The sequence below is a fragment of the Felis catus genome, chromosome C2, assembly GCF_018350175.1.
Source record: "Felis catus isolate Fca126 chromosome C2, F.catus_Fca126_mat1.0, whole genome shotgun sequence".
In the NCBI taxonomy this organism is placed as follows: domain Eukaryota; kingdom Metazoa; phylum Chordata; class Mammalia; order Carnivora; family Felidae; genus Felis; species Felis catus.
In genome coordinates, this window is record NC_058376.1 from 146,375,294 (window position 1) to 146,402,445 (window position 27,152).

At 40.4% G+C, this 27,152-nt stretch overlaps 1 protein-coding gene across 2 annotated transcripts in view; it reads right to left on the bottom strand.

Moving 5' to 3' along the window:
* Positions 1-27,152, bottom strand: part of GADL1 (glutamate decarboxylase like 1) — a 170,934-nt gene that overhangs the window by 87,884 nt on the left and 55,898 nt on the right. For both annotated transcript variants that reach the window (XM_003992189.5, XM_045037730.1), the window contains 3 exons: positions 27,028-27,144; positions 20,564-20,628; positions 20,212-20,293 (listed from right to left, as the gene is read on the bottom strand). In XM_003992189.5, the coding sequence (XP_003992238.2) occupies positions 20,212-20,293; positions 20,564-20,628; positions 27,028-27,144 (264 nt within the window). The remainder of the gene's footprint in view (positions 1-20,211; positions 20,294-20,563; positions 20,629-27,027; positions 27,145-27,152) is intronic.

Sequence of the window (27,152 nt, forward strand, 5' to 3'; positions counted from 1 at the left end):
ATGCAGCAGGAAGATCTATAAATATCAAACTGGCACCTCATATGCAAACAGCAAGTAGAAACTACAATTGGCCAAAGAACAGGAAAAGAGAGAGGGATGGAAGGCAGAGAGAAGGGCTCTCTGCTGGGTCAGAAGCAGGGAGATGAGAGGACTTCTAGGATTCTCTGGCTCAATGGGTCTCTAGGTAGGAGAATTATATTTTCCAAACCCAATCCTTGTTTGATAAACTGCAAGTGTCTCAAAGGGGTTTGGACTGGGGTATTTAGAACAGCGGTGATTGCAAATCCTAGGGGAGAGTGACTCTATCTACAGAGCCCTACGCTGAAACAGAAGTAAATGAGAAAAACCTACACGCCGGGTCTGGGCACCAAACAGACTTAGGAAGTGATTTACAGGTCAGCTTAACCAGTCTGCCTGGTCATGTGAACAGAGTTAGAATAAGCAAAATCATTAGCAATAGTATTTCACTTTGTATTGGTTCTAAGAGGATTAAACAGGCAAATCTTATCTTCCCAAATCAATATTTTCTATTTCTGTACATCATTGTGGCTTTAAAAAATCACAGTTTCAGGCAGGGTATGAGGTTGATCCATCACCTGTCACCTCAATTGAGGAACATAGAGGCCGTGTGATTAAAACCATGGATTGTGGGATGAGCCTGACTGGTTCTGAATCCTGGTGCCATCCCTTATCAGCTTGGTAGGCTTGGGCATGATATTTATGCTTTCCGTACTCAGTTTCCTAATCTGTCCAGTGGTCAGAATGACAGTCCCTACCTCGTGGGATTGCTATGGGGATTAAATTTATCTACTCATCTATCTCTCCATCACACTTGCCCAGGCCTATATGGGGCATGAGAACAGTTAAGGAGCCTCCAGTCCAGTGTGGGTGACAAGCTCATGGTTAGATCACAGAGGACCTTGCAGTACACGCTGAACAAATGCTGGCATAGAGAAGAGACCTTTAAGCAGACAGTAAAGCAAGAAGCCCCCCCTGGGAAAGTTGATGCTTGAGCAGAATGTTGTGACAGAAAACACAGGACTCAGGGCAGCAGAGAACAGAGTGGTTGCCACACAGTGGGAAAATGAATGTATTCTTAACGTGATGTCCAAAGCCATCCAAACTTGATATTGTTCCCGAGCCCCCATCTCTCAACACGTCCCTCCTCAGTCTCAGACACCTGTCACTGCCAGGACATTGCCTCGCTCGACTCCAGACCACGCGTTTGCACTTTCTGACTATTTAGAACTTGTCAGAAATCAGAGAGTAACTGTGAATGAACAGCATCATGAGGGAAGGCTTCACCCATCCTCCTGCCCCATATCCTATCACACCCCTCAAACCTAACACTGCTCAGGGTACCCTCTAGAAGGGCCCTGTGGGCTGACAGGGACAGTGCCCCAGGTGCACAGTGACCTAAAATAAACCACAGCTATGTTCCTCCTCTCCTGCTTCTCAAAAGCCATAAAACTGGCACAGCGATAAGAAACAATATGTCTTCCCTATGATCTCATCTAGCTGGCACTGATGAATATCGTTTTTTATTCTAAATAATTATGATAAATGCCTTGAATATAAGTGATGGCCTTTCCCAAGAATGCTTGCAGCAATAGAGGCATTGCGGGGGGAATCCCGTGCAGGGAAAGATAAACCCCATGGGTTCACATTAATTCATTGTTAAACTGGAAACCCAATACCGGGCTCGAGAGTACACTTAAGACTCATGGCTCCATGAAATTAACCTCACCACCAATCATGAGTGAGTCGTTTCCCCAATCACAATCTTGTTAAATTAAGGAGACAGATAGATAACTGCACGCCCTTGGTGATTTTCCTCTTGGATTTCAACTGAAACCTTTAAATGAAGGGGGCCCTATAATTTTCATAACTGGGAAAGAAAACCTCTTAGAGAGACCAACCTTCTAACGCTTGCTGATGCTACCTCACAAGTAGAAAACAATCTTTTCCTTATTGTATATAAATTCCTGGTTCTCACTAGCTCCAAAAAAAGCTATGTATTTCATTGCATTTCACGACATCTCTGGCAAGGTGGATATTGAAATGGCAGAAAGATTCTGACAGTCCTCTAAATGAATGCATCGGTATTTCTGTAACTGGATGTCGAGGGTTTAATCTGCACTATGGTGCTGTCTAAAACTGGTAATAAAACAGAGGAATAATATGTGAAGATAAGATCCAAAGGACATATAATAGTGACATGTGCTACTCCGTGACAAGGGCATAATGAAATGTACTGAGAAGAGAGTAGCCTTATAAAAAAGAAGCCAGGAACTTTTTTCTGACAACGGCTGCGGAGCCAGAAATGGGGAAGATACGATCCATCTTCCTTGTTTCTTTTCAGTTTCAGGACCAGGTTTAGAGGTCAACAATCCATTAGTAAGTTGTCACAGTTAGAGATGGGAGACATTTATCATAGACACAATGTAGGTTCTTTGTTCAGTCCATAATGACCCCTTACTTCCTTTCTCACCCATAGAGATGGTCACACCACACCATTCCCGCCCTGGTCCTAGCTGATTGGACCAGAGATGGAGAAGACTAGGTATATGGAATTAATGCTGAGAAAGATCCTAATTTAGCTCATGCTGGTCTCTTGGACTGAGATAGAAGCATCCTACTGTGAAGTACCGTATTTCACCTGTCATTGGAACTCAAAAACGACATTGTTATGAATTTCAAAATTGCATCACTTTAGATGTGCAAAAACGGTAATTTATTTTTCTTTAACTGAACACGTTTTTGATTTGGACCTATATTTATTTCTAACGCAGAACATTTAATATGGTCACTTCCAGAAAACCTCAAAACTCCGAGTGATTTCTCAGACCATTCTGACACAAAATATGAGCAATCAAGACTTCTCCCTCTGAGAGTTTTCTTCCTCTTGCTGTTTATTCAACATTGTTGGGATATTCACAAATGCCACTGAGGATGGTTGCCAGATAAAATACAAAACATCCTACTAAATTGGAATTAGGTAAAAATCTCACGTAAATTCATAACAACCAAAATTTTCAGTAAAAGTATATCCCATGCAATATTTGGGATATACTTATACTAAAATATTATCTGTTGTTTATCTGAGATTCCAACTTAACTGAGCATCCTGAATTTTCATTTGCTAAATCTGGCAACCCTATACTGAAGCTGGGGAGTGAACCTGATTCCCCAGCGTGGTCACTGCTGTCCTTGTGCGGACCACTTGCCCCATCTCTAACTTATCCCCAGATGATCTTTGCATCTTCCTGCTTCCATCCAAAGACCGGCCATGGCCTCCAGCTGTCAGATCGCAGTCATGCTCCTTGCTCTTGCCCTGATTTCCAGACTTCCTTGCACCTTCTTCTTCATTTTTAGTCATTTTTGGATGAGCTCCTTGCCAGCTACTCCGAAACTTATAGGGGGCTATCTTAGGTACTCTTATACCTTAATATGTACCCCCATCATGTCTACTTAATTTCTGCTTTCCAGACTGACATGAGGAACAGAGGAGAGAAAAGGCTTCCCAACTCTCTATCTCTCACCAAGAACTTGAGCCAAGAGAGGAAAGGCCCTTATATATCCTGTATTTATAGAGAAGTTCTATTCTTCCTTGGTCCTCTTGGGTTTTCTATTCATATTTAATACTTGGTTCCTCTTCAAACACTTTTCTCCCCACCCCAAGCCCTGAGGACTGTCTGTCTACTTGAGAAAGAAAGTACAAACTAAAAATGGATTCTGGGTGATAAGACATCCTTGCAAGAGTAATTATTGACGGGTGCTTGGGTGGCCTAGTTGGTTAGGTGTCCAACTCTTGGTTTCAGCTTAGGTCATGATCCTACGGTTGTGGGAGGGAGCCCCACATCAGGCTCTGCACTAAGATTAAGATTCTCTCTCTGCCCCTTCTTCTCTCCCCTGCTCACGATCTCTTGCTCTCTCTCACTTGCGCTTGCTCTCAAATTCAAAGTCAAAAGAAAAAAAGAGTAACTTTTGAAGTTGAAAAGGTAAAAATTTGTCACTCTTGATCTCTGCTTTCATTTTGGTCACTGTCTGACTACAGTAAAACAAATCAGAATTTCATAACATATCTTAAGCACTTGGGAGGTTAAAGCCTCTTTCACAAACCATTCTGGGCTAGAAGAGTAAATCCACAGTTACTATGGATTAATTAGAAAATAATTTAAATGAGAACACTCCAAAACAAAACTTAAGGAACAGAAGCGACATTGCCCTCAAATGTAAAATAACATTCTTATAGAACAAAAGTGTAAAGAAGCAGGAGAAAATGTGTAACAATTAAGTGAATAATTGAATAAATTTAATAAATATGTGAATCAAAACATAAATGCAATTAGGGGCGCCTGGGTGGCTCAGTCAGTTAAGCGTCTGACCTCGGCTCAGGTCATGATCTCGCGGTCCGTGGGTTCGAGCCCCATGTCAGGCTCTGTGCTGACAGCTCGGAGCCTGGAGCCTGTTTCAGATTCTGTGTCTCCCTCTCTCTCTGACCCTCCCCCGTTCATGCTCTGTCTCTGTCTCAAAAATAAAATAAACGTTAAAAAAAAATTTTTTTTAAAAATAAATGCAATTAGTCATTCCTTATGGAGAGAAGATAAAGTAAATCAAGAAAAAAATTTTTTTAAATTAAGATTTCAGACAAGAATATAAGGCAAAATTTAAATGAAAATGATAAATGTAAACGGATGGCATATATTCTGCTAACATATTTGAAAAGCTCAATAAAATGTAGTAAATATATATTTTTTTAATGTAAGTTCTTGAAATTGATCAGGAGAGCAGGAAATTCTTAGTAGTTCAATAAAAATGGGAAAAATTAACATTAGATCAAAGAATTATCTCCCTCAAAATTTCTGAAAAGTTTTATGATTGACTTTTCTGAACACTTCTTAAAAACTGATGTCCGTGGTATTGTAATTATTCTAAAATGAAGACAGTTTAAAATCCATTCAAAAAAACAATCTAACCAAGATCTCACACACACGCACACATAGAGTAGATCAATCATAGGTAGACAGAACCAAAAATCTAAATATACAAATCCATCAATACATTAAAGCAAATGACCACAGTAGAATGAGTTAAATTAGTAATGTAGAAAATCTATTAAGGCACATTTAATTTTGTTTAAGGAGTAACATGATAGAACTACCTTATTAGATAATAAAAGAGAAAATGGTAAAATTCAATACTCATTTTTACATTATTTCTCAAGAGGATTTACAAAGAATGTATATTTTAAGACATCTTTAACAAAATCACAAAGAAGACAAAAATGCCTTCTATTTACTGATATTACTGAATATATTTTCGGAAATTCTATCAGTACATTATAATTGCTGATAACTGATATGAAGCTTACATATTAGAAAAAAAGCAAAATTACAGTTATATACTGATATAATAATATATTTAGAGAATACATGAGAATAGCTTTAACTCCTTCAGAAGTAATAAGAAATATTAGCAAAGTAGTAATAAATATTTAAAAGTCTGCCTTCATAGCAGCATTTGCAGTTAGAAGATTTTTTTTAATTTTATATATATTAAAAAATATAAAAATTTATAAATAACATTAATAGGAAAATATATTCAAGTCCTCTATGAGAAAATCCATCAAAATTCTATGATATAATATCTGTAGTTGTTTTTTCCCCCCCAACTATATAGAAAAGAGTAGGAAGTGTTGAGTATGAAACTAAATTAGCCACAAATTGATCCTTATTAAAGTCATGCAATCAGTACATATGGGTTCATCTCTGCTCTTGTATATGTTTGAAATTTTCCATAGTAAAAATTTTAAAAAGAATCTGGGTGTGAAATAAAAGAAATCTGGTTAAATGGAAAGATGTACCATGTTCCTAGATGGAAAGGCTAAAATTTTGCAAAGATGTTAAATCTCAAATTAATCCATAGGTTTAATATAATCCTAAATAAAGTCCCAGTGGAAGGTTTTTACATTAAAAAAGTGTTTCCAAAATCCATTTGGAAGAATAAACAGATGAGAATAGATCATTTTCTTACAGAGTGAATGAAGACCTGCCCCACTAGACGAAACATATTTTTAAGTTATAATAATTATAGCAATATGGACTTGGCAAACAAGCAATAACAGTTCGATCCAATAAATGGGTTCCTCCAGAAATGGGATCAAGTTAAACCCTTGCTTCATCCTATCTTTCAGACCGTTAATTAACATTTTCTGCCTTTCCTCTCCAGTTTATGCACTGGTATAATTCTGCAATTCCTTATGTTTTAAAGACTTTGTTTTCAGCGGGGACAACTTCCCAGTTCCCCTACTTGATAAGTAGGCTTTGTCCAGCATTGGGTTTCGTCTGGTGCCTCCAATGGGGTGACCTGCTCTCATGAAAATCTGGTTTCTCTGACAACTTTTTTCTGTCAGTGAACAGATGCTGAGTGTCACAAAAGGTTGTCAACAGAGTATCAAAAGAATAGGTGGCTGAAGGAGCTTTCTAAATACCAACATCACCCCGTGGAAGAAGATGGTAAGACCAGCAAGTTTAGCTTCCCTGTCTTCCCAACAAAGTCACTGATAACATAAGCAGTTGTGATTACAAGAGGTGTGTGGATGGGATGGGGGGGAAGCGATACTATATATTCTGCAATGGAAGAGAATCTTCTTTAGACATATACAGAAGTTCATAAATGCACACTTCTGAGCTGGACTTAAGATGCCAAATTAGCTGCTTCCACAATCATGGTAACCATCCTTTAAGAAGCAAATTTTCTTAAGACTCGATAAGCCTAACCACCTCTGTTTCTTCTATCAAAGAAAGGGGTAGGGATGGGCAAAGAAAGGAAGATGCTGGTTACAGAAGCAAAATAAATTCATCTCCATCAGCATCGACATAGATATGAATACATAAAATTCATCTATCAAAAAAAATTTTAATGATTTAACTTTGGCTAGTGGGTTCTAAGTAATTTTTATGTTCCTCATTATGCCTGACTGTGCTAGCATGACCTAGATTGCTTTAAAAATGGAAAGAAAATACCAATAACTGTTAAGTCACGTCTGCTGCAACTAACTTTTCTACACCAGCCTTTTCAGCAGGGGTTGTTCTCTTACCTGATCTGCATTCCCTAAACATCTGCTTTCTACTCCATTACATCACTCTATTACATACATTTATATTATATTTCAGTTATTTGCTTAAAATCTGTTTCCCGTACTAGCCTTTGAGTTCACATAGGGTAGGGATGATGCCTTACTCATCTAACACATAGGAGGCAATACATTTTCGCGGGTTGAATGAAAGGATGAATAAACTAACAAATGCTTATTCCCGCCGGTGGTGCTGAATAGCAGCTGATTATTAAAAAGCCAAATTCTAGTAATAAAGGACTAGATCAGTTGGAAATGCTCCTCCTGTAGGAAACAAAATATGCTGAAACAAAGCATAAAAACTGCATCTAAAGAAAAGGATCACAGACCTACCAAGACAGAAATAAACTTCTGGAAGGTCCAAGGAGAGGAAGGGAGCTCAAGAAGTTCAGCCAGAAATGTCTCTACCCCAGGGGCATTTTCGGACTGAGGGAGGATAGCTAATACAGGAGCCAGAAGGGTAAATTGAGGGAACAGAGATAGTGGCCACCATGTGTGGAAACAGGCACTCCAAATACTTCCGGAAACAGAGTTCAAAGGTGTTCAGCGTCACTAAGGGCAGTAAAGCAATTCTTCCTCTTGTTTAGGATTCAAAGATCTCCACCCTGAAATGGCGGTAGGGTATATACTCTAGAGATCGAGAAAAACTTAAAGCTTTGGTCCTGGGCTGCTAATTCCCCCGGATGCCCAGAAGAATGAAAATAAAATCTTCTCTCCCAAGGTAGGTAACTCCACTCCATATTTTAAATTATTCCTAAAGGTAATCTTTCAAACAAAATATTCCATAAACCATCAAACATTATAAGGTGTCTCTCTAGATAGAGAGCCAGGAATCACAGATACAAGAATCAATGGGAGTAGCGCTCAAGGGAATTTAGGTATCAGAGTTAACAGAGGTAGACTAGGTGTAAATCTAGGCGTGCAATGGTCATGGAGATAGAGGCTGATCTTACAAACGTCAGCAAGAACCTAGAGGCATTATATATGTGAAAAAGACTCAATTAAAAGAAAACTGGATTAGATATAGCTGAAGACAGAATTCATGAATTTCAACAAAGATTATCAAAATTATCCACAACAAAGCATGGAAAGAAAAAATTATGAACCATACAAAATAGAGAAAGAAACAGTGAGAAGATATCAAATACATTTAATTGGACTGTCCATCAGAAAGAGAAAGAAAAGGAGGGAGTTAATAATTAAGTGAATAGTCTTCAAAATTTGGAAAAATATCATTCCACAGATTTAATAAGCCCAATAAAGCCAAAGCAAGATAAACCACACAGAATCCATATTTACAACACCATAGAGGGGCGCCTGGGTGGCGCAGTCAGTTAGGCGTCCGACTTCAGCCAGGTCACGATCTCGCGGTCCGCGAGTTCGAGCCCCGCGTCGGGCTCTGGGCTGATGGCTCAGAGCCTGGAGCCTGCTTCCGATTATGTGTTTCCCTCTCTCTCTGCCCCTCCCCCATTCATGCTGTGTCTCTCTCTGTCTCAAAAATAAATAAACGTTAAAAAAAAAATTTACAACACCATAGATAAATGGAAAATTAAAGAATACTTGAAAATCTTCAAGGAAGCCAAAATAAAAAGTAATTTTGTCATCAAAAAAATGAGTTAGTTAACTTTCTAACACACAAAAGGGGGAAAGAAAAGGAAAAAATCATTAAAGTACCAAAAGCAAATTACTGTCAGAATTCTACTTCCAGAAAAAAATGAAATAAAGCCATTTTCAAAGAAGCAAAGCCTAACAGAACATGCTGCCTTTGGATCCACTAAGAAATTCCTAAATTAGGTCTTCAAGAAAAAGGAAAATTAGGCCAGTTGGAATCTTGGAGATATAGCAAGCAATGAAGATATGTGCACAAAAATGTTCACAGCCAATTTTTGTAAAAGTCCAAAGTTGTAATAACCCAAGTGTCCATCACTGGAGCAAAGATAAACAAATTGTGCTATAATCATATGGAAAACTATACAGCAGTGAAAATGAATAATCATCAGATTGCGTCAAAACACAGATGAATCTTACAGACATAAGGTAAATCTGAGCAACAACAACAAAGCCAAGCCAAAAAAATATATATGATTCCTTCAGAAAGGTAAAAATAAACTATATTATTTGAGGATCCATACTACAGAGAAGAACTAAAAACAAAGCAAAAGCCAATAACAAGAAAGAGTACATGGGGGACTTCTGTGCTTCTAGTTATATTCTTTGAATGTATCTTTAAAAAAAAAACTTTAAAAAAGAAAAAACGACCGGGGCGCCTGGGTGGCTCAGTCGGTTAAGCGTCCGACTTCAGCCAGGTCACGATCTCACGGTCCGTGAGTTCGAGCCCCGCGTCAGGCTCTGGGCTGATGGCTCGGAGCCTGGAGCCTGTTTCCGATTCTGTGTCTCCCTCTCTCTCTGCCCCTCCCCCGTTCATGCTCTGTCTCTCTCTGTCCCAAAAATAAATAAACGTTGAAAAAAAAATTAAAAAAAAAAAAGAAAAAACGACCAACATCTTCCAACCACCCCCCCACCAAAAGCCCTCAGAATGAACTATCAGAGAGGTTATTGAGTTACTTTTGCAATTAACAAAACTCCCTAAATTATAATTGTTCATCAATATCAAAATGACTTAAGGGCAGGTATATTTGCTGTGTGAATGTGTATGCATAAGTGCTTGCATACATAAGTTATATACACCTTGAATTTAAAGATATGGTGACTATTTTACAGAGTTTGCCTTTTTCTATTCAGGGAAATTAATTAATTCTACAATTAATTTATTATTGCTGTTAACAATTTTCCTACAAATTAGGGTTTACGTACAATTCCTAAAAGCCTATGAAAAATAAATCTACATTTGCCACCCCTGAGTTTCTACAAAATCAGGATAATTCTGTTCACATGTACTCGTATTAACATTTGGAATGGCCATGGAAGAAGAACCCAGAAGAAAACTGACTCCCTGAAATTTTCTGTCCTTGAAACAACAAAGCTGGAAAGCCCAACTAGGAATGTCAGGTATGTTTTCAAATATCTTCCTTGGAAAACAACACATATGACAATTAGAATTGTGCAAAGGAAAACAAACAGAACAATTTTTTCTAAGAAGTCAAAAGGGCCTCCCGTGTCATACCAGGGAGTAGAAATAAAAGAGAAAGCCTGTTGCGGTGAGTTCATAAAAAATAAAAGGCAAAAAAAAAAAAAAAATGGCAGATGCTTGGAATCCTTTAAAAATGTGAAAACCAAATTCTATCCACCTGAGGCAGATCTAGCATGCTAATTACGGCAAGAATTTTTCCATTAGCTTCATTCCACGTTTCCTTTTGTGCCCTTTTACTCTAGGTATCTCGTTTTTCTTAGATTTTAGCTTACAGAACCCTCCCATATAATGAGACCCTCATCAGTTTTGTTGTAAGGTAGGATACAAAAAAAAACCAATCTGTAAATAGAATCCTCCTTCCGGGATATTTTCAACTGCTGGGACACAAGGGTAGAATTTCTCCCCCACTCCTGCCCCCACTTTTTATCCTTTTAGCAAATCTGAAAGTCTTCTATGATGACTGGCAGGGAAGCAAAGGTTGGGGTCCCCTACTGAAACGGGATGGCTGTTATGAAGAATGAAGTCTTTACCTGGAAGGATATCAGAGAGATTCCCACACTCTGAGGCTTCTCCAGAAATAGACAGGCAGAAGGTATTAAGTCCAATAGTGGCCAACACCCCAACTCATCTAAGTCAAACGGACGAAATTAATGTAGCTTAATCAGTAGGACCAGGTGGCAGTCACCCAAAGGTCTGAAGGAACTCAAGGATGAAATTGGGAAGCTGTTGGCCAAGATACTGGATCCCACACTGCAAACAGGCAGATTGTGAATGTCATTCTGTTCATTAGAAGGGGTCAAGAGAGGACCCAGGGAGCCTTAGAAAAGCAAGTATCTCTTCCGCTTGTCCAATCGCCAATAAAGAACAGCATCATTAGACACTAAAACGAAAATAACTTCCTAGGGGAAAGACAATATGGTTTCTGAAAAAGGAAACCATGAGTCACTGATTTATTATTGGTCTCTGAGGCATGTAGATAAAAGGCCAAATGTTGGCACAGTTGAGAGTAAAGACTTTTTTTCAAGTGCCAACATGAAAGGGGATGCAAGGAGGTAATGGATATATCAAGCCATATGGATAAGGCAAACAGTTTCTACACCCTGTCAAAATTGCAACATATTGGCAGGAAGGGGCACTTTTTAAGACTTGAAAGAGATCAGGTGGTGATGATAAAGGACATACTACTTCACACTGCAGGTAACAGATTTAAAACACATCACCATTTGATGGTATTGGAAAAAGACACAAAGTAAGTTCACTCCAGGAAACATTTCACTGAGCATTGAATGTCAAGCTTTGTGCTAAGCAGTGGGACCATAGCAATGAATAAGATCCCTTCTGCCCTCCGGTAGTTCAGTCCGCCGTATACTGATTCCAAAAACCACGGAAAGGGTTCTGCGTTGGGACTAGGGCCCATTTATGACAAGTTGGTAACCACTGACGGAAATCAGGTAGGATAACCACAATGATGCAATAACTTACCCCTTGGAGCCACAGTTCACAAAGGCATTAATATATTAGGCTAAAAGGAGCACAGATCCAAAACAAAGTGCAAATCCTTGGTTAAAACTAATGACAAATGCAGTACCAACCATAAGCCCTAAAACCCAATTACTGGTTTATTCAGTGGAAACAGACATAATGGATTTTGAGTATGTGCAACTTGAACATTAATCACTATCTCCCTTTACCTCAGGGAAATGGAAAGCAGACATGATACAGGGGCTTGTCACGACTGATTGAAAGCATGTGAGCCTTTTTTAATTTTTGACGCGATGCACACATATATACGTGCACATGCACAAATTTCCAAAAGCCTCATGAAAAGAAAATCAATTTTGGTTTATTACAATTAAAAAAAAAAGCCAAGAATTTAAAAAGGAAAGGGCGATTTAGCAACCATGAATTTGAGGAGTTCTGCCAGTTTTAGGCAATCTCAACCTTGCTAAAAACTAAAAATTTTCTCTGTTCGTGCAGGAACATCTAAGACATGGAGAGTAATTTTGGCAGCACGAAGCACAGGAGACTGATGTCTCTCCTACAAGCAAAATGCTTCTTTTTTCTCATCAGTTTGAAACACCTACCTTCCTCTTTTTCTGCCACATTACTCAGGAGGCTGTCATTCCAAGGAAACTTACAATGTGCCTGTGTAGGGGGAAGTGTGAGTGTTCCCTGGCGTGAAAATAAGAATTTCTTTGATCATCAGATTGTTTAGTATTTTCAAACCATCTAATGGCACTTCCATAGGAACTCCATGAAGAAAAACAAGGGCTACCAAAGAAATCCTCACAAATCTGACACCGTGTGTTCCAGTTTCTCTAATAAATCTACTTTCCCTTCCTTCTTGCTTTTCTTGCACAATTTTGTGTAAAAAATGGCATATAGTAATTGTCATTTGCAATATCAGTTACCACCCAGAATAAAAATCTAAATGGGGCTAAAAGGTAACACATTTCTGGGGCGCCTGGGTGGCTCAGTCAGTTGAGCGTCCGACTTCAGCCCAGGTCACGATCTCGCAGTCCGTGAGTTCGAGCCCTGCGTCGGGCTCTGAGCTGATGGCTCAGAGCCTGGAGCCTGCTTCGGATTCTGTGTCTCCCTCTCTCTCTGCCCCTCCCTCACTCGTACTCTGTCTCTCTGTCTCTCAAAAATGAATAAACATTTTTAAAAACTGTAAAAAAAAAAAAAGAAAAGGTAACACATTTCTCAGGTATAGTATTCCAGTGAAAATCTCTGCCTTCTTCTGGGGGACCATATTGGGAGATGATATTGGGCTCCTTTTTCTTGTTTTCTCTTTGCATCGTAGGACTGGGCCCGTAATGGACCTTTGGTGAGTGTGTATTGAATGAATTTCCTATACTCTTCTTCTTGCTACTCCTTCTCCTAATGAATAACCAGGACTCCCAAAGAGTGTAAAGAGAATAACTATTCTCCTAAAGAATAGAGGAGGATTCTGATCTTCCTCTAGAATGAAGAACTGCAAACTTATCGGCCTCACATTTGAAACCTCGGTATAGCCCACAGTTGCATGTCAATACCTCTGTCTAAAAAAGATCCCTCAGAAAGAGCTATGTCAATAAATAACATTACAAGGAAAACGTGTCTGTAAGTGTGGGTATACACATGGCTTACCTGCTAAATTGACAAAGCTAAAAACCCCTGTGATGTCAAAGGTTAACACATACATACACACACACACACACACACACACACACACACACGCACTCATACTCCACTAGTGAGAAGGTAAGCAATATTTTAGAAGGAAAATTATGACATAAGTATAAAAAAACATCATGAAAGATCATCATGGCTCTTCTACTTCTAGGAATTTTTTTATAAGGAAAGAATATAGGATTTACAGAAAGATTTAGCCCTCAAAGATGGCAGCCAAATCTCTAACAGCCAAACATGAAAACAACCTAATTGAGTGCTTGCATCAGCAGCACGTATACGAAAACAACCTAACTGGTCAGCAATAACGAGATGGTCAAGTTAATTATAATATATCAAAATGATAGAATACTATGCAGCTGTTAAAAATGTACAGAATGAACATTGGTTAACTAAAAAGCAATTGGTTGAGCGAAAATAGTATGCTCAAAGAAAAATATGTTATAATTTATTTATTTCGATTTATTTTTTTTGAGAGAGAGCGAGAGAACGTGTGCACATGAGCAGAGGAGGAGTAGAGGGAGAGGGAGAGAGAATCTTATGCAGCCTGATGCAGGTCTTTATCTCACAACCATGAGATCATGGAGATCATGACCTGAGCCAAAATCAAGAGTCAGATGCTTAACCAACTCAGGCCACCTAGGCATCCCTGTTATCATCTTTTTAGATTAGGTATGTGCACCTGTGTGTGTGTGTGTGTGTGTGTGTGTGTGTGTATACACACACACTTATTTATTTAAATGCATATATGCAGAAGAAAATACATAAGTGGGCATGCAGTTATCTGAATTGTCTCTTTTCTTCATTTTTCTCCATATCTGAATTTTCTGATTTGTCTATGATGCATATTAATTGCTTCTGAAATAAACATATAAAAACAGACATAATAAAAAAAATCCACAAGACCAACATAGTCTTTCTAAAGACAATTAAATAAAAAAAAAAGTGCCCCTTAAATTTTTTGATGAAACAGGAAATCCCTGTGAGTTAATATCGGTTGATAACGGTAGGTAGAAATGGAGAGAAAACATCCATACTCAAAAATTCATCTGATTGGTATTTTCTCATCTCATGTATCTGTTAGGGATCCCCCCCCCTTAAACTAAACAGTCCTTCTAATAAGCACTAAAAATTAAAAAGCCAGTATTGAGATTTTTCTCCATCTATGCAACTGATTCTTAGAATATATTGCCTTTTCTTTTAGATCAAAGCATCAAAATTGCCTTTGATCCAAAACAGCCATGTAGTGCCAGCATTTACATCTGAAGTCAACCTATTTATAATCACAGGGTTCTTTTTTTTTTCTTTTTAACATCTGATTTTCTTTTTATCCCTATGATGCAAAGGCGACTAGTGATAGTACAATTCAGAGAACAGCAGCTCTGTTTTGTTTTGGAAGCCATTTTCTTTACTAATACAGGACATTAAAAATGCAAACACCACAGCTAGTCAATCAGGAAAACAGCATTGTGAATGTCAGGGCTCGGAGGGTACAAATTAGGGAATTCGTTTTTCCCTTAACAGAAGTATATTCACTAAGTAATTTGCTTTCTTTTAACTAGAGTTATCCCCTTCCATTAACTGGAGGAGTGAGTCCAAATTAAAATCGCTATTCATCAATTACTGCTGGAGGCACACTCCAGCCTCGTGTTAGGACCTAGGCAATACAACTCATCAACTGCCATTTTCATCATTGTTATCTCAGAGCGTTCGAAAGGAACGATTTGGGGTAGGGGAGAAATTGGAAACTCCTCGTTATTGCTGACATGATAGCAAGTATTTTTGAGGATTTTTAATATATTTAAGCAGTCAATTTTTCAGTGAATTCTAATTGCATCCTTGTTTAGTGTATACTTGCTAGGCACTGGGGATACAGTGGCAAATACAATGACATAGTCTATATCCTCACACAGCTTATGTTCTAGAGGGAGGGAAAGTGAATACATGAGAAATCTTAATTACCCATCATGATGAGCACTTACGGGAAGGGGACGGGGTCTGAGAAAGAATAATAGGAAGATGCCGGTCCACCTGGTGAGTCTGGGATCTCTTCTTTAAGGAAGTTACATTTAAGCTTCAACACAAAGGATGGGAGGTCATGAACATTCCTCATAATACGCTTCTCTCAAAGAGTATTTTATTAGCATCCCGCTTTCCTGATGTTCCTATCTCCCCAGCCATTCCAACTTCAGCTTTCACGGACTCTGAAGTTCCTCAGGGCTAAATTCTACATCTTCTTCTCTTCTCACTTCCAAGTTCCTCCCAAGACAATCCATTCCACTCCTGTGACCTTGGAGAACATCTACATAGCAGCAATTCCCAATATGCTTTTCCAGCCCAGACCCCTCATCCTAGCTCTGCATCTACACATCAACTGCCTACGTGACATCTTCACTCGAAAACTTCATAGGAATCCCAAATTTAATGTAGCCAATGCTAAAAATCAAGATACTTCACTCTCAAATCTTCTCATCCTCTAGCAATCTCCATCTGCCTACACATGAACCTTCACTCAGTTGCTGCATCACCAGTCAAGAGAGTCAACCATGACACCTGTTCTTCATCTCCCTCATATAACTGGTGATTCAACCCTATCTGGTTGGTGGACAGATAAAGTGTATCTTAAATTTCATCACATTTTTCCATCTCCCCTGCCATCAACTCTTCCTTGGACACTGCAAGCTTCATATTCTTGCCTCCACTCTTGCCTACCTCCAATCCACGGTCTTAAATGAAAATTTATTCAGATTACTCTCTGGTTTTAAAATTCTTTCTCTGTTCTGGGGACACCTGGGTGGCTCAGTCGGTTGAGCATATGACTCTTGATTTTGGCTCAGGTCATGATCTCACAGTTTGTGAAATCGATCCCCGTGTTGGGCTCTGTGCTGACAGCATGGAGCCTGCTTGGGTTCCTTTCTTACAATTCCTTCCTTTCTTAAAAAAAAAATGTGTATGTTCTGTTTCTTCCAGCCAAAACATCTCAGGTCTCCCTGCTACACATTCTCTGAGTGCCATACTCTTTTCTGTATCAGATAGGAGTGCATTTGGCTACAAGGGACAGATCACCCAGTGGAAGGGATTTCAGCAATAAGGACAATAAATGACCTCACATCACAAAACGGTTGCAAAGTAATCACTTCCAGCATCAGCACAACATTTCAAAATCATTATTCAAGATGGAGACTTTTCCCCTTTCTACTCTGCCATTCTGTGCATGCCCACTCTTTGATTGAGGGTCATCGTCGTACGGCTGCAAGGCGGCTATCAGAACTCCACACATCATGCCCTGACCCAACTTCATTCAAGGTAGAAAAGGGGAAAGGATGCTTTCCTCTTGCGTGTATCACCCCCAGCTGCAGGTAAAACACTTCTCAACAGTCCTCACACTTCCTCTATCCTGTACCGACCACAGCTGTGTCGTATTGTAGCTCATACTGCAAGGGAGACTGCTTAGATAGTTCGGGAAGGAGAAAGGAAGGCGGTTGGAATGGCTAGAGTATATATGATCAACAGTGTCTGACACATTCTTTGGAGCGCTTACTAAAATAATAATAAAAGAATTAAATATGAACATTTTGTTCATCATCTCCTCGGTAAGATTATAAGCTCTTTGACTACAGGGAATGTGCCCGTTTTATAAGCCCCAAATTAGCACAGCACCTGGCCTACCCAGGAAGTCAGTTAGCATTGGCTGAATAATGAATGAATAAATACAAAAGAGAACAGAGGCAGAAAATAGGTGCAAAAGGGACAGAAAACTGCCAACGCAAAACTTGCTTACGCTGACTGTCCTCTCTCAGCTCTCATGGTTCCGCTCTCCATTTCAGTTAATTTAAAAACAATCCTTTATGTAAAGGGGCGCCAGTGTGGCTCAGTCAGTTGAATGACTCTTGATTTTGGCTCAGGTTGTGATCTCAGGGTTGTGGAATTGAGCCCCGTGTTGGGGTTTCCACTGAGCATGGACCCTGCTTAAAAGTCTCTCTCCCTCTCCCTTTGCCCCTCTCCAACTGGTGTTCTCTCTCTCTCTCAAAAACAAAAAGTAATAGTAATAATAATAATAAAATCATAAAAACAATCTTTTATTTTTAAGAGAAGCTTAAAACTTTTGGGGCACCTGGGTGGCTCAGTCGGTTATGTGTCTGACTTTGGCCCAGGTCATGATCTCGAGGTTCTTGAGTTCAAGCCCTGCCATCAGGCTCTGTGCTGACAGCTCAGAACCTGGAGCTGACTTCAGATTCTGTGTCTTCCTCTCTCTCTGCCCCTCCCCTGCTTGTTCGTTCTCTCTTTCTCTCCCTCTCCCAAGTAAATAAACTTTAAAAAATCAGTAAAAAAAAGGCAACTTTTAATAACGTTCAATTCTTTGCACAACAAATATAATTTCCGCAACTTTTTAATTCCTGCCATGGAAGTTGACCTGGGTATTGTTTTTTATTGAGATCCAGGAATGAATTCTTTACAAAAATAAAATAAAATTGTCACCCCTTTAATAGAGTTAGACGATGCAGAAAATTTTGAATTGCATCAAGTACATAAATGCAAATCAATTCTTGGCTAAAATATCATTCGACAAGAAAAATGTATAAAAGCCAGAAAGTTATTTAAAAGAGCAGTCATCAAATTTTTGGTCTAACTTTTCCACTCCTGAAAGTGTCACGCCAACAGATAAGGATGTCATTCAGATTGGCGGACTGGGGAGAAGGCAGATGTAGAATGCCAGGCACAGAAAGGATGCTTAATATATTTTTGTTCTTATGTCGAGAGCAAAGGAAAACCTGAGCTTATTCCTAACTCTGTCATGTCCTAAATACGTACCACAGGCAAGCCGAGGATGTTCCTTAGTTCATGAATGATAATATTAAACTACCTTTCAGTTATAAAACGAAATAACAACTTGAGAAGTTACATGCAAAAAAAAAAATGGTGTGAAATACAACCGACAGTAGACAACCTAATAAAATAGGAGGCAATCAATTCATAGTTCTGAGAGTATCTCTATTTCCACATGCAGAATCGGTTTTTGTAGCTTCTGATGGATACTGAAAGGGAGGAAGAAATTGTACTTAGTCCTAGGTTCTTCTAACTGGACTCTAAATTACATTTCCCATTTAGGGGCGCCTAGTGGCTCAGTCGGTTAAGGGTCCGACTTTGGCTCAGGTCATGATATCACAGTTCGTGAGGTTAAGCCCCAAGTCAGGCTCTGTGCCGACAGCTCAGAGCCTGGAGCCTGCTACAGATTCTGTCTCCTTATCTCTCTGCCCCTCCCTTGCTGTGTACTGTTTCTCTCTCACACTCTCAAAAATAAATAAACGTTAAAATTTTTTTTAAAAAAGAATTAAATTTCCATGAAGACATATTAACAAGAGAGAAAAACCAAAGTTTTATTATGGGCACATGGAGGCCAAAGAATGAGATCGAGACCCAAACAAATGACGAAGGCGGTTTTTACACATTTTAGACAATGAGACAATACATTTGTGAAGCCTTGACACGATAAAGAAAACGTGTTTGGAAATTTTAACTGGTTAGGAATTCTAAGCGGAATTTGAGTTGGAGTAGTAGATTAGTAAAAAGAAAAGTAACAATTTGTTTGTACAGCTTTCTCCGCTTTACAATTCCTGTCTCTGGTGGTCAGGATGTCTTGTTACTTCTTTCTACAGGGAGGGCACCTTTCAGGTGGGAGATTGGTCTTCTGTTTTCAGGAGGCCAGAGGGGACCTGAGTGTCCTTGCCCTGACTGATTCCCAAGTGGCTTCCATTCAAAATAATCAATATGCCACTGGGGCACATTTTAGGTGGGCCTGCCCTTGGCCCCTACTACAGTATCGTGTTCGGTCATCTCAAAACACAAAGAGTGCGGACATACAAATGTCACAATTCATCTTGAACGAGAGTTGTAACTGTCTGCACAAGCAAGACTGGGTTTCAACTTTAAATATGGTTTTCCTTTGAAATAAAATTCCTTAAAAAGAGAAAATGACTTTAGCATTGGCAAAGGGAGTCCCCCTAAGGAAAAAAAAATGTAAACAGATGGCTGAGAAAGATCACCCACATGCTGCACACATATCTTGAGGAGGCATTTCTAAGAATGAAGCGGCATTTCCCAGCCTGGGCCACTTCCCACAAGAATCCTTATGTTACCCGCGGAAAAACACAGGGTTTCTACGTGTGGCCAGGGGGGAACCTCCGCAGCGCCGTTGTGACCTGACCCGCTGGGATCCAGACTACCGTCTAACTACCCCCCCCACACCACCACACACACACACACACACACACACACACACACACGCAAAATGTTCCGAAAGACCATAATAAATCAGTGTTCGGTGATCAGCCCAGAACTAACATCTTCCTGCATGCATGCGCTGTTAAACCCTAGCTAAGCATATTAAGCATTCAATTTAATGTATGACACACATCTGTTCCGCTTTCTCAGTGAGCAGAAGTTTCAAGATAACTTCAATCCCAGGCTTAATCAAGGAGAACAAAATCTTGGCCGTGTTTCAAACTGAGGTTTAAAATATAATCCAAATGAGGGCAAGAGAGACCGTTTTGCTGTGACTAATGAGATTATATGACACCTAAACTAAGCCCCAAAATCACCTGAGCAGAAACACTCGATTTTTTTTGTTTTTTGTTTTTTTTTAATCTGAGCCTCTGTAGTTTTTCTTTTCATACCACCACCATTTCCCAAAGACCTTCCACTGTATCCGGTTCAAAGCACCGAAACGTAAGCAAAAGCGAGGCCTCCGAAAACACGGTGGTTTCACCTTCCGTAATGCCCCAAGACCCGAAGAGGGAAAAGGAAAACTCACGGATTTGTCTTTGACGAGGAGAGCGCAGCACTGAATTCCAGCCATCAGCATCTTGTGGGGGTTCCAGGCCACAGAGTCGGCTCTGTTGCGGAAAACCAAACGACAGGGAAGGAGGGAATAAGTAGCTTCTGGAGGCAAGATTACGATCATTAGTAGCACGTGATCCTCACACCCAGGTGTTCAACAGGCTGCCTTGTTGGAGCCGTTGGGGGAGTCTGGGGTTTGGGTTGGTTTCCTTTCCAGTAAAGCGGTGACTTTGTCTCTGTTTTCATAGTCCCTTGAGTGTGCAAGATCCAGGCAGATGCCCTTGCCTGAACCCGAGGTGCCTGGGGCCTGGAAAAACCACATTTACCTGTGGATGCCTCTCAGGAGCTTGCGGTGCTTTCTTGACATCAAAGCTGAACCGCCCCAGGAAGCCTGTGGAGATATTTATAGAACCACAACAACATTTCAATGCCATTCGCCTGTCAGTCCGCTGTCACAGAAAACCCTGAGTGACAACCTGTATGGTTTCCACACAACATCCAGTGCTCATCCCAACAAGTGCCCTCCTCAATGCCCATCACCCATTTTCCCCTCGCCCCCACCACACATCTCCAAAGGCAAGGGAATTAAAAGCAAAAAATGAACTATTGGAACCTCTTCAAGATAAAACGTTTCTATGGGGCGCCTGGTGGCTCAGTCGGTTAAGCATCCGACTCTGGCTCAGGTCATGATCTTGCAGTTTGCGAGTTCAAGCCCCACAGCTGTGCTCACAGCTCAGAGCCTGGATCCTGCTTCAGATCCTATGTCTCCCTCTCTCTCTGCCCCTCCCCCTCTCTTGCTCTCTTTCTCTCTCTCTCTCTCTCTCTCTCTCTCTCTCTCTCTGTCCATAATAAATAAAGGTTTAAAAATTTTAAAAAAGATAAAAAGCTTCTACACAGCAAAAGAAACAATCAACAAAACTAAAAGGCAACCAACGAAATGGGAAAATACTTGCAAATAACATACACTTGCAAATGACATATCAGATAAAGGGTTAGTATCCAAAATCTATGAAGAACGTACCAAACTCAACACCCAAAAAACAAATAATCCAGTGAAGAAATGTTTTTATTCTTTAGTGCCATTATTGAAGCATAGTTGCCACACGATGTTACATTTGTTTCAGGGGTACAACACAGTGATTCGACAATTCTATGTATTTCTCAGTGATCACCACGACAACTATAGTTACCATCTGTCACCATACGTCGTTATTATAGTATTATTGACTATATTCCTGATGCTGTACTTTTCATCTCTGATTTACTTATTTTATAACTGGAATTTTGTGCCTCTTAATTCCCTTCACCCATTTCACCCCCACCCGCCCCTCCCCACCTCCTGTCTGGCAACCACAGGTTTGTCCTCTGTATTTAAGAGGAAAAGAGACAATATCCTTTGCAATGCTTGCATTCTCCCACACACAACATGCCAGGGTTGATAATGAGGTACAGGCTGAGGGCTGGCATTCTGAATAATAAAGAGCACAGTTGACAGGGTGGGTAGAGGGGTACACAGGAACTCAAAGCCAACTAGGAAGGGCTAGGTGGATCCCATTCATTAGATCTTTTCAGCCAAACAGTTTTCAGAAGTATTTGCAAATCAAAAATGTTTGAAGAGTGGGAGAAAGGAAGCCTGGGACTTAGGGAAGATGTCCACAGGAGACGTAAACATTATGAGCAAAGGAGAAGACAGCTGAGACTAGGAAATGGAAGGAAACCCCACAGACAGGAAGTCTGGAGCCAGGAGTAAGAGGGTTGCTGAGGGGCGGTGGGGGGGCGGGGGGAGGAAGAACCCACATGAGAAATAAGGAAGTCAGTCTGGTCCTTGAAATTGAGCAGACTTCTAAGTTTTAATTTGCAGAGTATGGAAGGTAATGGTTGTGAGGGAGTATGAGGGCACCAACTTGGGCCATGTTGAATGCCCTCCATGGTTATCTAGACCACACAACACCGCATTGAGAATGGAGCCATTATTACCTCAAAATTTTTAATGGAAAAACTAAGGTTCAGAGGTGGTAGGTGAGATCTGGCAGCCAAAGCCCATTCCTGCTTCAGGATAACATCCTAGCTTAGGGCCAAATGGTAGAAGACAGTGTGCGGAGCTGAGAGTGATGGAAGGAGGTGAGTTCAGGAGCCTCACACACCACATTCGAACACCTTCCCGTCTCCTGCACCACCCTCTGCCTCCTTTTCCTCCCCCCAAATTAAACAAATTCTCACAATCCTAGTGAGGGGCGAGGAAGTTTTAAAATCACATGAACTTTGAGCACCTGGGTGTCTCAGTCAGCTAAACATCGGACTTCAGCTCAGGTCATGATCTCACAGTTTGTGAGTTTGAGCCCCATGATGGGCTCTGTGCTGACAGTGTGGAGACTGCTCTCTCTCTCTCTCTCTCTCTCCCTCCCTCTCTGTCCCTCCCCCACTTGTGCTCTCCCTCTCTGCTTTCCTCAAAATAAATAAAAATAAAATCACATGAACTCTTTCAAGGCGTTAGCTCCATGGTTCAGAGTGGCTTGGCAGGGCTGGGAACAGCTCCTCCTCAGGCTTAGTCCGCAAAAGAGCTGACGGGAGAAGAACAACACCCCTCCGGGCACTGTCCTGCTTCTATTTGCTTCACTTTCTGAACTCCCAACCCCAAACTTGCAAAAACATCAAACCAACTGCCTAAATGATGACGGTTTTGCATCTAAGTGAGGACCGTCATTTACTGAGCTATTACTACATGTTAGGCTCCACAGTTACCATGTTACTTAATATTTTTCTCTTTACCTTTTTATATATAATTTATTGTCAAATTAGCTAACATACAGTGAACATACAGTGTGCTCTCGGTTTCGCGGGTAGAGTCCTGTGGTTCATCACTTACATGAAACACCCAGTGCTCATCCCAGCAAGTGCCCTCCTCAATGCCCATCACCCAATTTCCCCTCTCCCCTACCCACCCCCCCCCCCGCCCCGTCAGTTTGTCCTCTGTATTTAAGAGTCTTTTATGGTTGGCCTCCCTCTCTGTTTGAAACTATTTTTACCCCTTCCTTTCCCCCATGATCTTCTGTTAAGTTTCTCAAGTTCCACATATGAGTGAAAACATATGATATCTGTCTTTCTCTGACTTATTTCACTTAGCATAATACCCTCCAGTTCCATCCACGTGGCTGCAAATGGCAGGATTTCACCCTTTCTCATCGCCAAGTAGTATTCCATTGTATATATAAACCCCATCTTCTTTATCCATTTATCAGTGGATGGACTATTCAGGCTCTTTCCATAGTTTGGCTATTGTTGAAAGCACTGCTACAAACATTGCGGTATATGTGCCCCTAGGCATCAGCATTCGTGTATGTTATTCTCTTTGATTAATTAGTTAAGAAATTAATAGCAAGACCAATCTGGACAGGGAGGTGGAGGCAAGGGCAGAATTGAGATCCGGCAGCTTCTAAAGCCCCTGATGTTAAATACGTATGGTGTTTACTATCTCCCCTGGGATTGAGAATGAAGAGTGGGTAAGACACCCCAGCACGCTTGGCTGGGATGGGAAATCATGCAGTATCCAGGGCCTCTGCTTCAGAGAAGGGCCAGACCAGACGGTTCTCCTAGTCTGAGGCAGAGGGTACAGCAGCATTTGCCGTCCTGGAGGAAGGATAGTGCCAGAGATACAAACTGCCAAAACACGGAAGTTTTCCTTAAGCAGTTGTGTAAAAATACACTATAATTAACCAAATGTAAGGCACTACCAAAGGTAAGAGTCACCACCTTTTGTGTGCCACCAGGAAAGAAAAGAAAAAATGACATCAACATACCAACTTCCGACGCATTAAAACGGAAACAAAGTAAGTGGATCTTGGAATTAACAACATATGTCATCTATGCAGGGCAGGAGGTTGTATAGAACACCCTGAAGGGCAATAATTACATTTGTTAAAAAGAAAGAGGGTGGGTGACTGTTTTTAGTATTTTCTAGGGTTTAAAAAAATATTTTACAGAAAGTTTCAGACAGGCCAAAGTAATTACTGCAATTTTTATCTAAAAAATTACTGGTAATTTTTATCTTTAAAGTTAATAAACTATCCATGGTATATGAAGTTTCTTCAAGATCAGCTACATGCTCCTTTATTTAAAAAAAATTGTTTTAGGGGCACCTGGGTGGCTCAGTTGGTTGGGCATCTGACCTCCGCTCAGGTCATGATCTCACCATTTGTGAGTTCAAGCCCCGTGTCAGGCTCTGTGCTGACAGCTCAGAGCCTGGAGCCTGCTTCAGATTCTGTCCCCCCCCCTCTCTCTGCCCCTCCCCCCACTCTCAAAAATAAACAAACATTTAAAAAATGCAAAAATTCTTTACAGTTCTTTTTCAGTTTTTTTTTAAAACCTTATTTATTTTGAAAGAGAGAGAGAGAGAGAGAGAGAGAGAGAGAGAATCCCAAGCAGGCACCGTGCTGTCAGTGCAGAGCTCGATGCGGGGCTCAATCCTACAAACCATGAGATCACGACCTTAGTTGAAATTGAGAGTCAGATGCTTAACAGACTGAGCTAACCAGGCACCCCCCCCTTATAAAATTTTATCAACAGATTCAATATGATTATTATAACGATATAATGTAGTATTCCATTACATCCAGCCTGTGATATTTTTAAAGTTTATTTATTTATTTTGAGAGAGAGAGAGAAAAAAACAGTGATACTGGGGAAGGGGCAGAGAGAGAGGGAAAGAGAGAATCCCAAGCAGGCTCTGCACTGTCAGCACAGAGCCCGGTGCAGGACTTAAACTCATGACCCGCAAGATCACAGCCTGAGCTGAAACCAAGAGTGGGACGCTTAACCCACTGACCACCCAGGGTACTCCCAGCCTGGGATATTAAAGCATGAGTGAACACTGTGTCAGTGTGGGAGCTAATCTCGTTAACAGGTCAGATAAACCGTAGTCCAACTTGTCTAATACTAGTAGATGTCTACTAGGTGCAAATCAAATAATTTGTGTGGCTTAAAGACTCTTATAAGAGTGTTTCCTTAAAAAATGTCAACCTTCTTTTTTTTCTTTTTTTCTTTTTTTTGAAAATCTAGGGAGGTTTTCATTCATACTTATAAATCACAATTCTCTCTGAGCCTCTCTTAAGTCTTTAATCTCACTCCCAATTTAGAAACTGCTGTACTTGCTCTGCTTTCCCTAAACTACATAATCCATATTTGATGTTTCTTTTATGAGAACGGAATTTTTAAGTATAACTGCTGATATACTTGATTTTCCCCCCGCATTTCCACAGTCACAAAGTACTCACTTCATATTATCTTTTAGGACGGGATGTATTATTATGCTCCTAAGTATATAAAAATCAATAAGATAAAAGCTGAAATGTGAACAAGGACAAATGCGACGATACCATTTAAAGTCACAAATAATCTACCTGAAGCGTTGCCATCGGCATACTAATAGAGCCGGTGACTCTAGCGAGATTTACATTACTGCTGCTTTTACCAAATATTAGCGTATGCTTAATGAAAGACTTGAGCTGCTGAAAAATTCTCTCTGTAGCACAGGCACTGTACTTTGAAAGCATAAAATCATACCAACTATAAAATTGTGTGTAGGTATATCCCCCAAATGCTTAGTTACCTTCCGTTCAGAAAGTCAAAAATAGCGTTCTTTATTTTTCTGCTAAGGAGGATATGAATCACTCACTTGCCAGAAGAAAGCTCCCTATGGTGTCATCAGTATGTTCAACCATCACTTCTATTAGGTTGAATCAAACTAATTAACTCCTCGTTTTATAAAAAGAAAAGGAAAACCAAAAGCTCGACAAGCATTCAGAACCGGCTGAATTCAAATGATTAACCCTGGATTAGTAGAATTTGAAGAGTTACCTTTAATTAAGGGAAAATGTATTATGAAGAGCCCCAGGACTTACAAAATTAATTAGGGGAAAAAAAAGTCCATTCTTTAAGTTAGAAAATTATGAAGAATGCAAGTTATCTCAGTCCCTCTCAAATAATTCTCTACGAGGGATCCAGACAAAACCCGCTGTAATTATAGCAGGCAATTATGTAATGCAGCGTTTTGCATTTTCCGGCTGATTGGAATCATGTCATTTTAGAGCTAGAAGATACCTCACAGACCACATCAGCTATCTCCCTCTTTATAAATGAAACCAAAGCCCAAACGGGGGAGGTCACAATGAAGAAGAGACCAGTTAGAACCCAAAGTCAAAGTCTCTTGATTCTGTAGTTCAATGTGCCCCTCATACCACACCTGCATCATGACAGTACTAGATTGAAGGGACCAGAGGAAATGGTTCACGGGAGAAGAGGAAATAAAATAGAATCTGGAAAGCAAAACCAAAATTTACACCAAGTCTTGGCATCTTCTCCTTTATTACCTTATGGAAAATGACATATATATTTCCCCTACTTAGAAATATACACTTGGGGCACCTGGGGGCCTCAGTCGGTTAAGCGTCCGACTTCGGCTCAGGTCAGGATCTCGCGGTTCATGAGTTCGAGCCCCGCGTCGGGCTCTGGGCTGACAGCTCAGAGCCTGGAGCCTGCTTCGGATTCTGTGTCTCCCTCTCTCTCTCTCTGCTCCCCCTGCTCCTCCGCTCACACTCTGTCTCTCTCTCTCTCTCTCTCTCTCTCTCTCTCTCAAAAATAAATAAACATTAAAAAAAACTTTTTTAAAGAAAGAAATGCACAAATGAAAGTAGCTGGGACCTCACGTCTAGTTTCTGAGAACATGAAAGACATCCCACCGCAGCGGCAAACAGACGAGGAAGTTGAACCAATGGGTACAGACAAATGCACTTACATCCACGTGAAGCCAGAGGCCGTGCCTCTCACAGATGTCCGCTATTTCATCCAGAGGATCAAAGGCTCCCAGCACGGTGGTCCCAGAGGTGGCACAGACGAGAAACGGAGCTGCTCCCTGTGAGG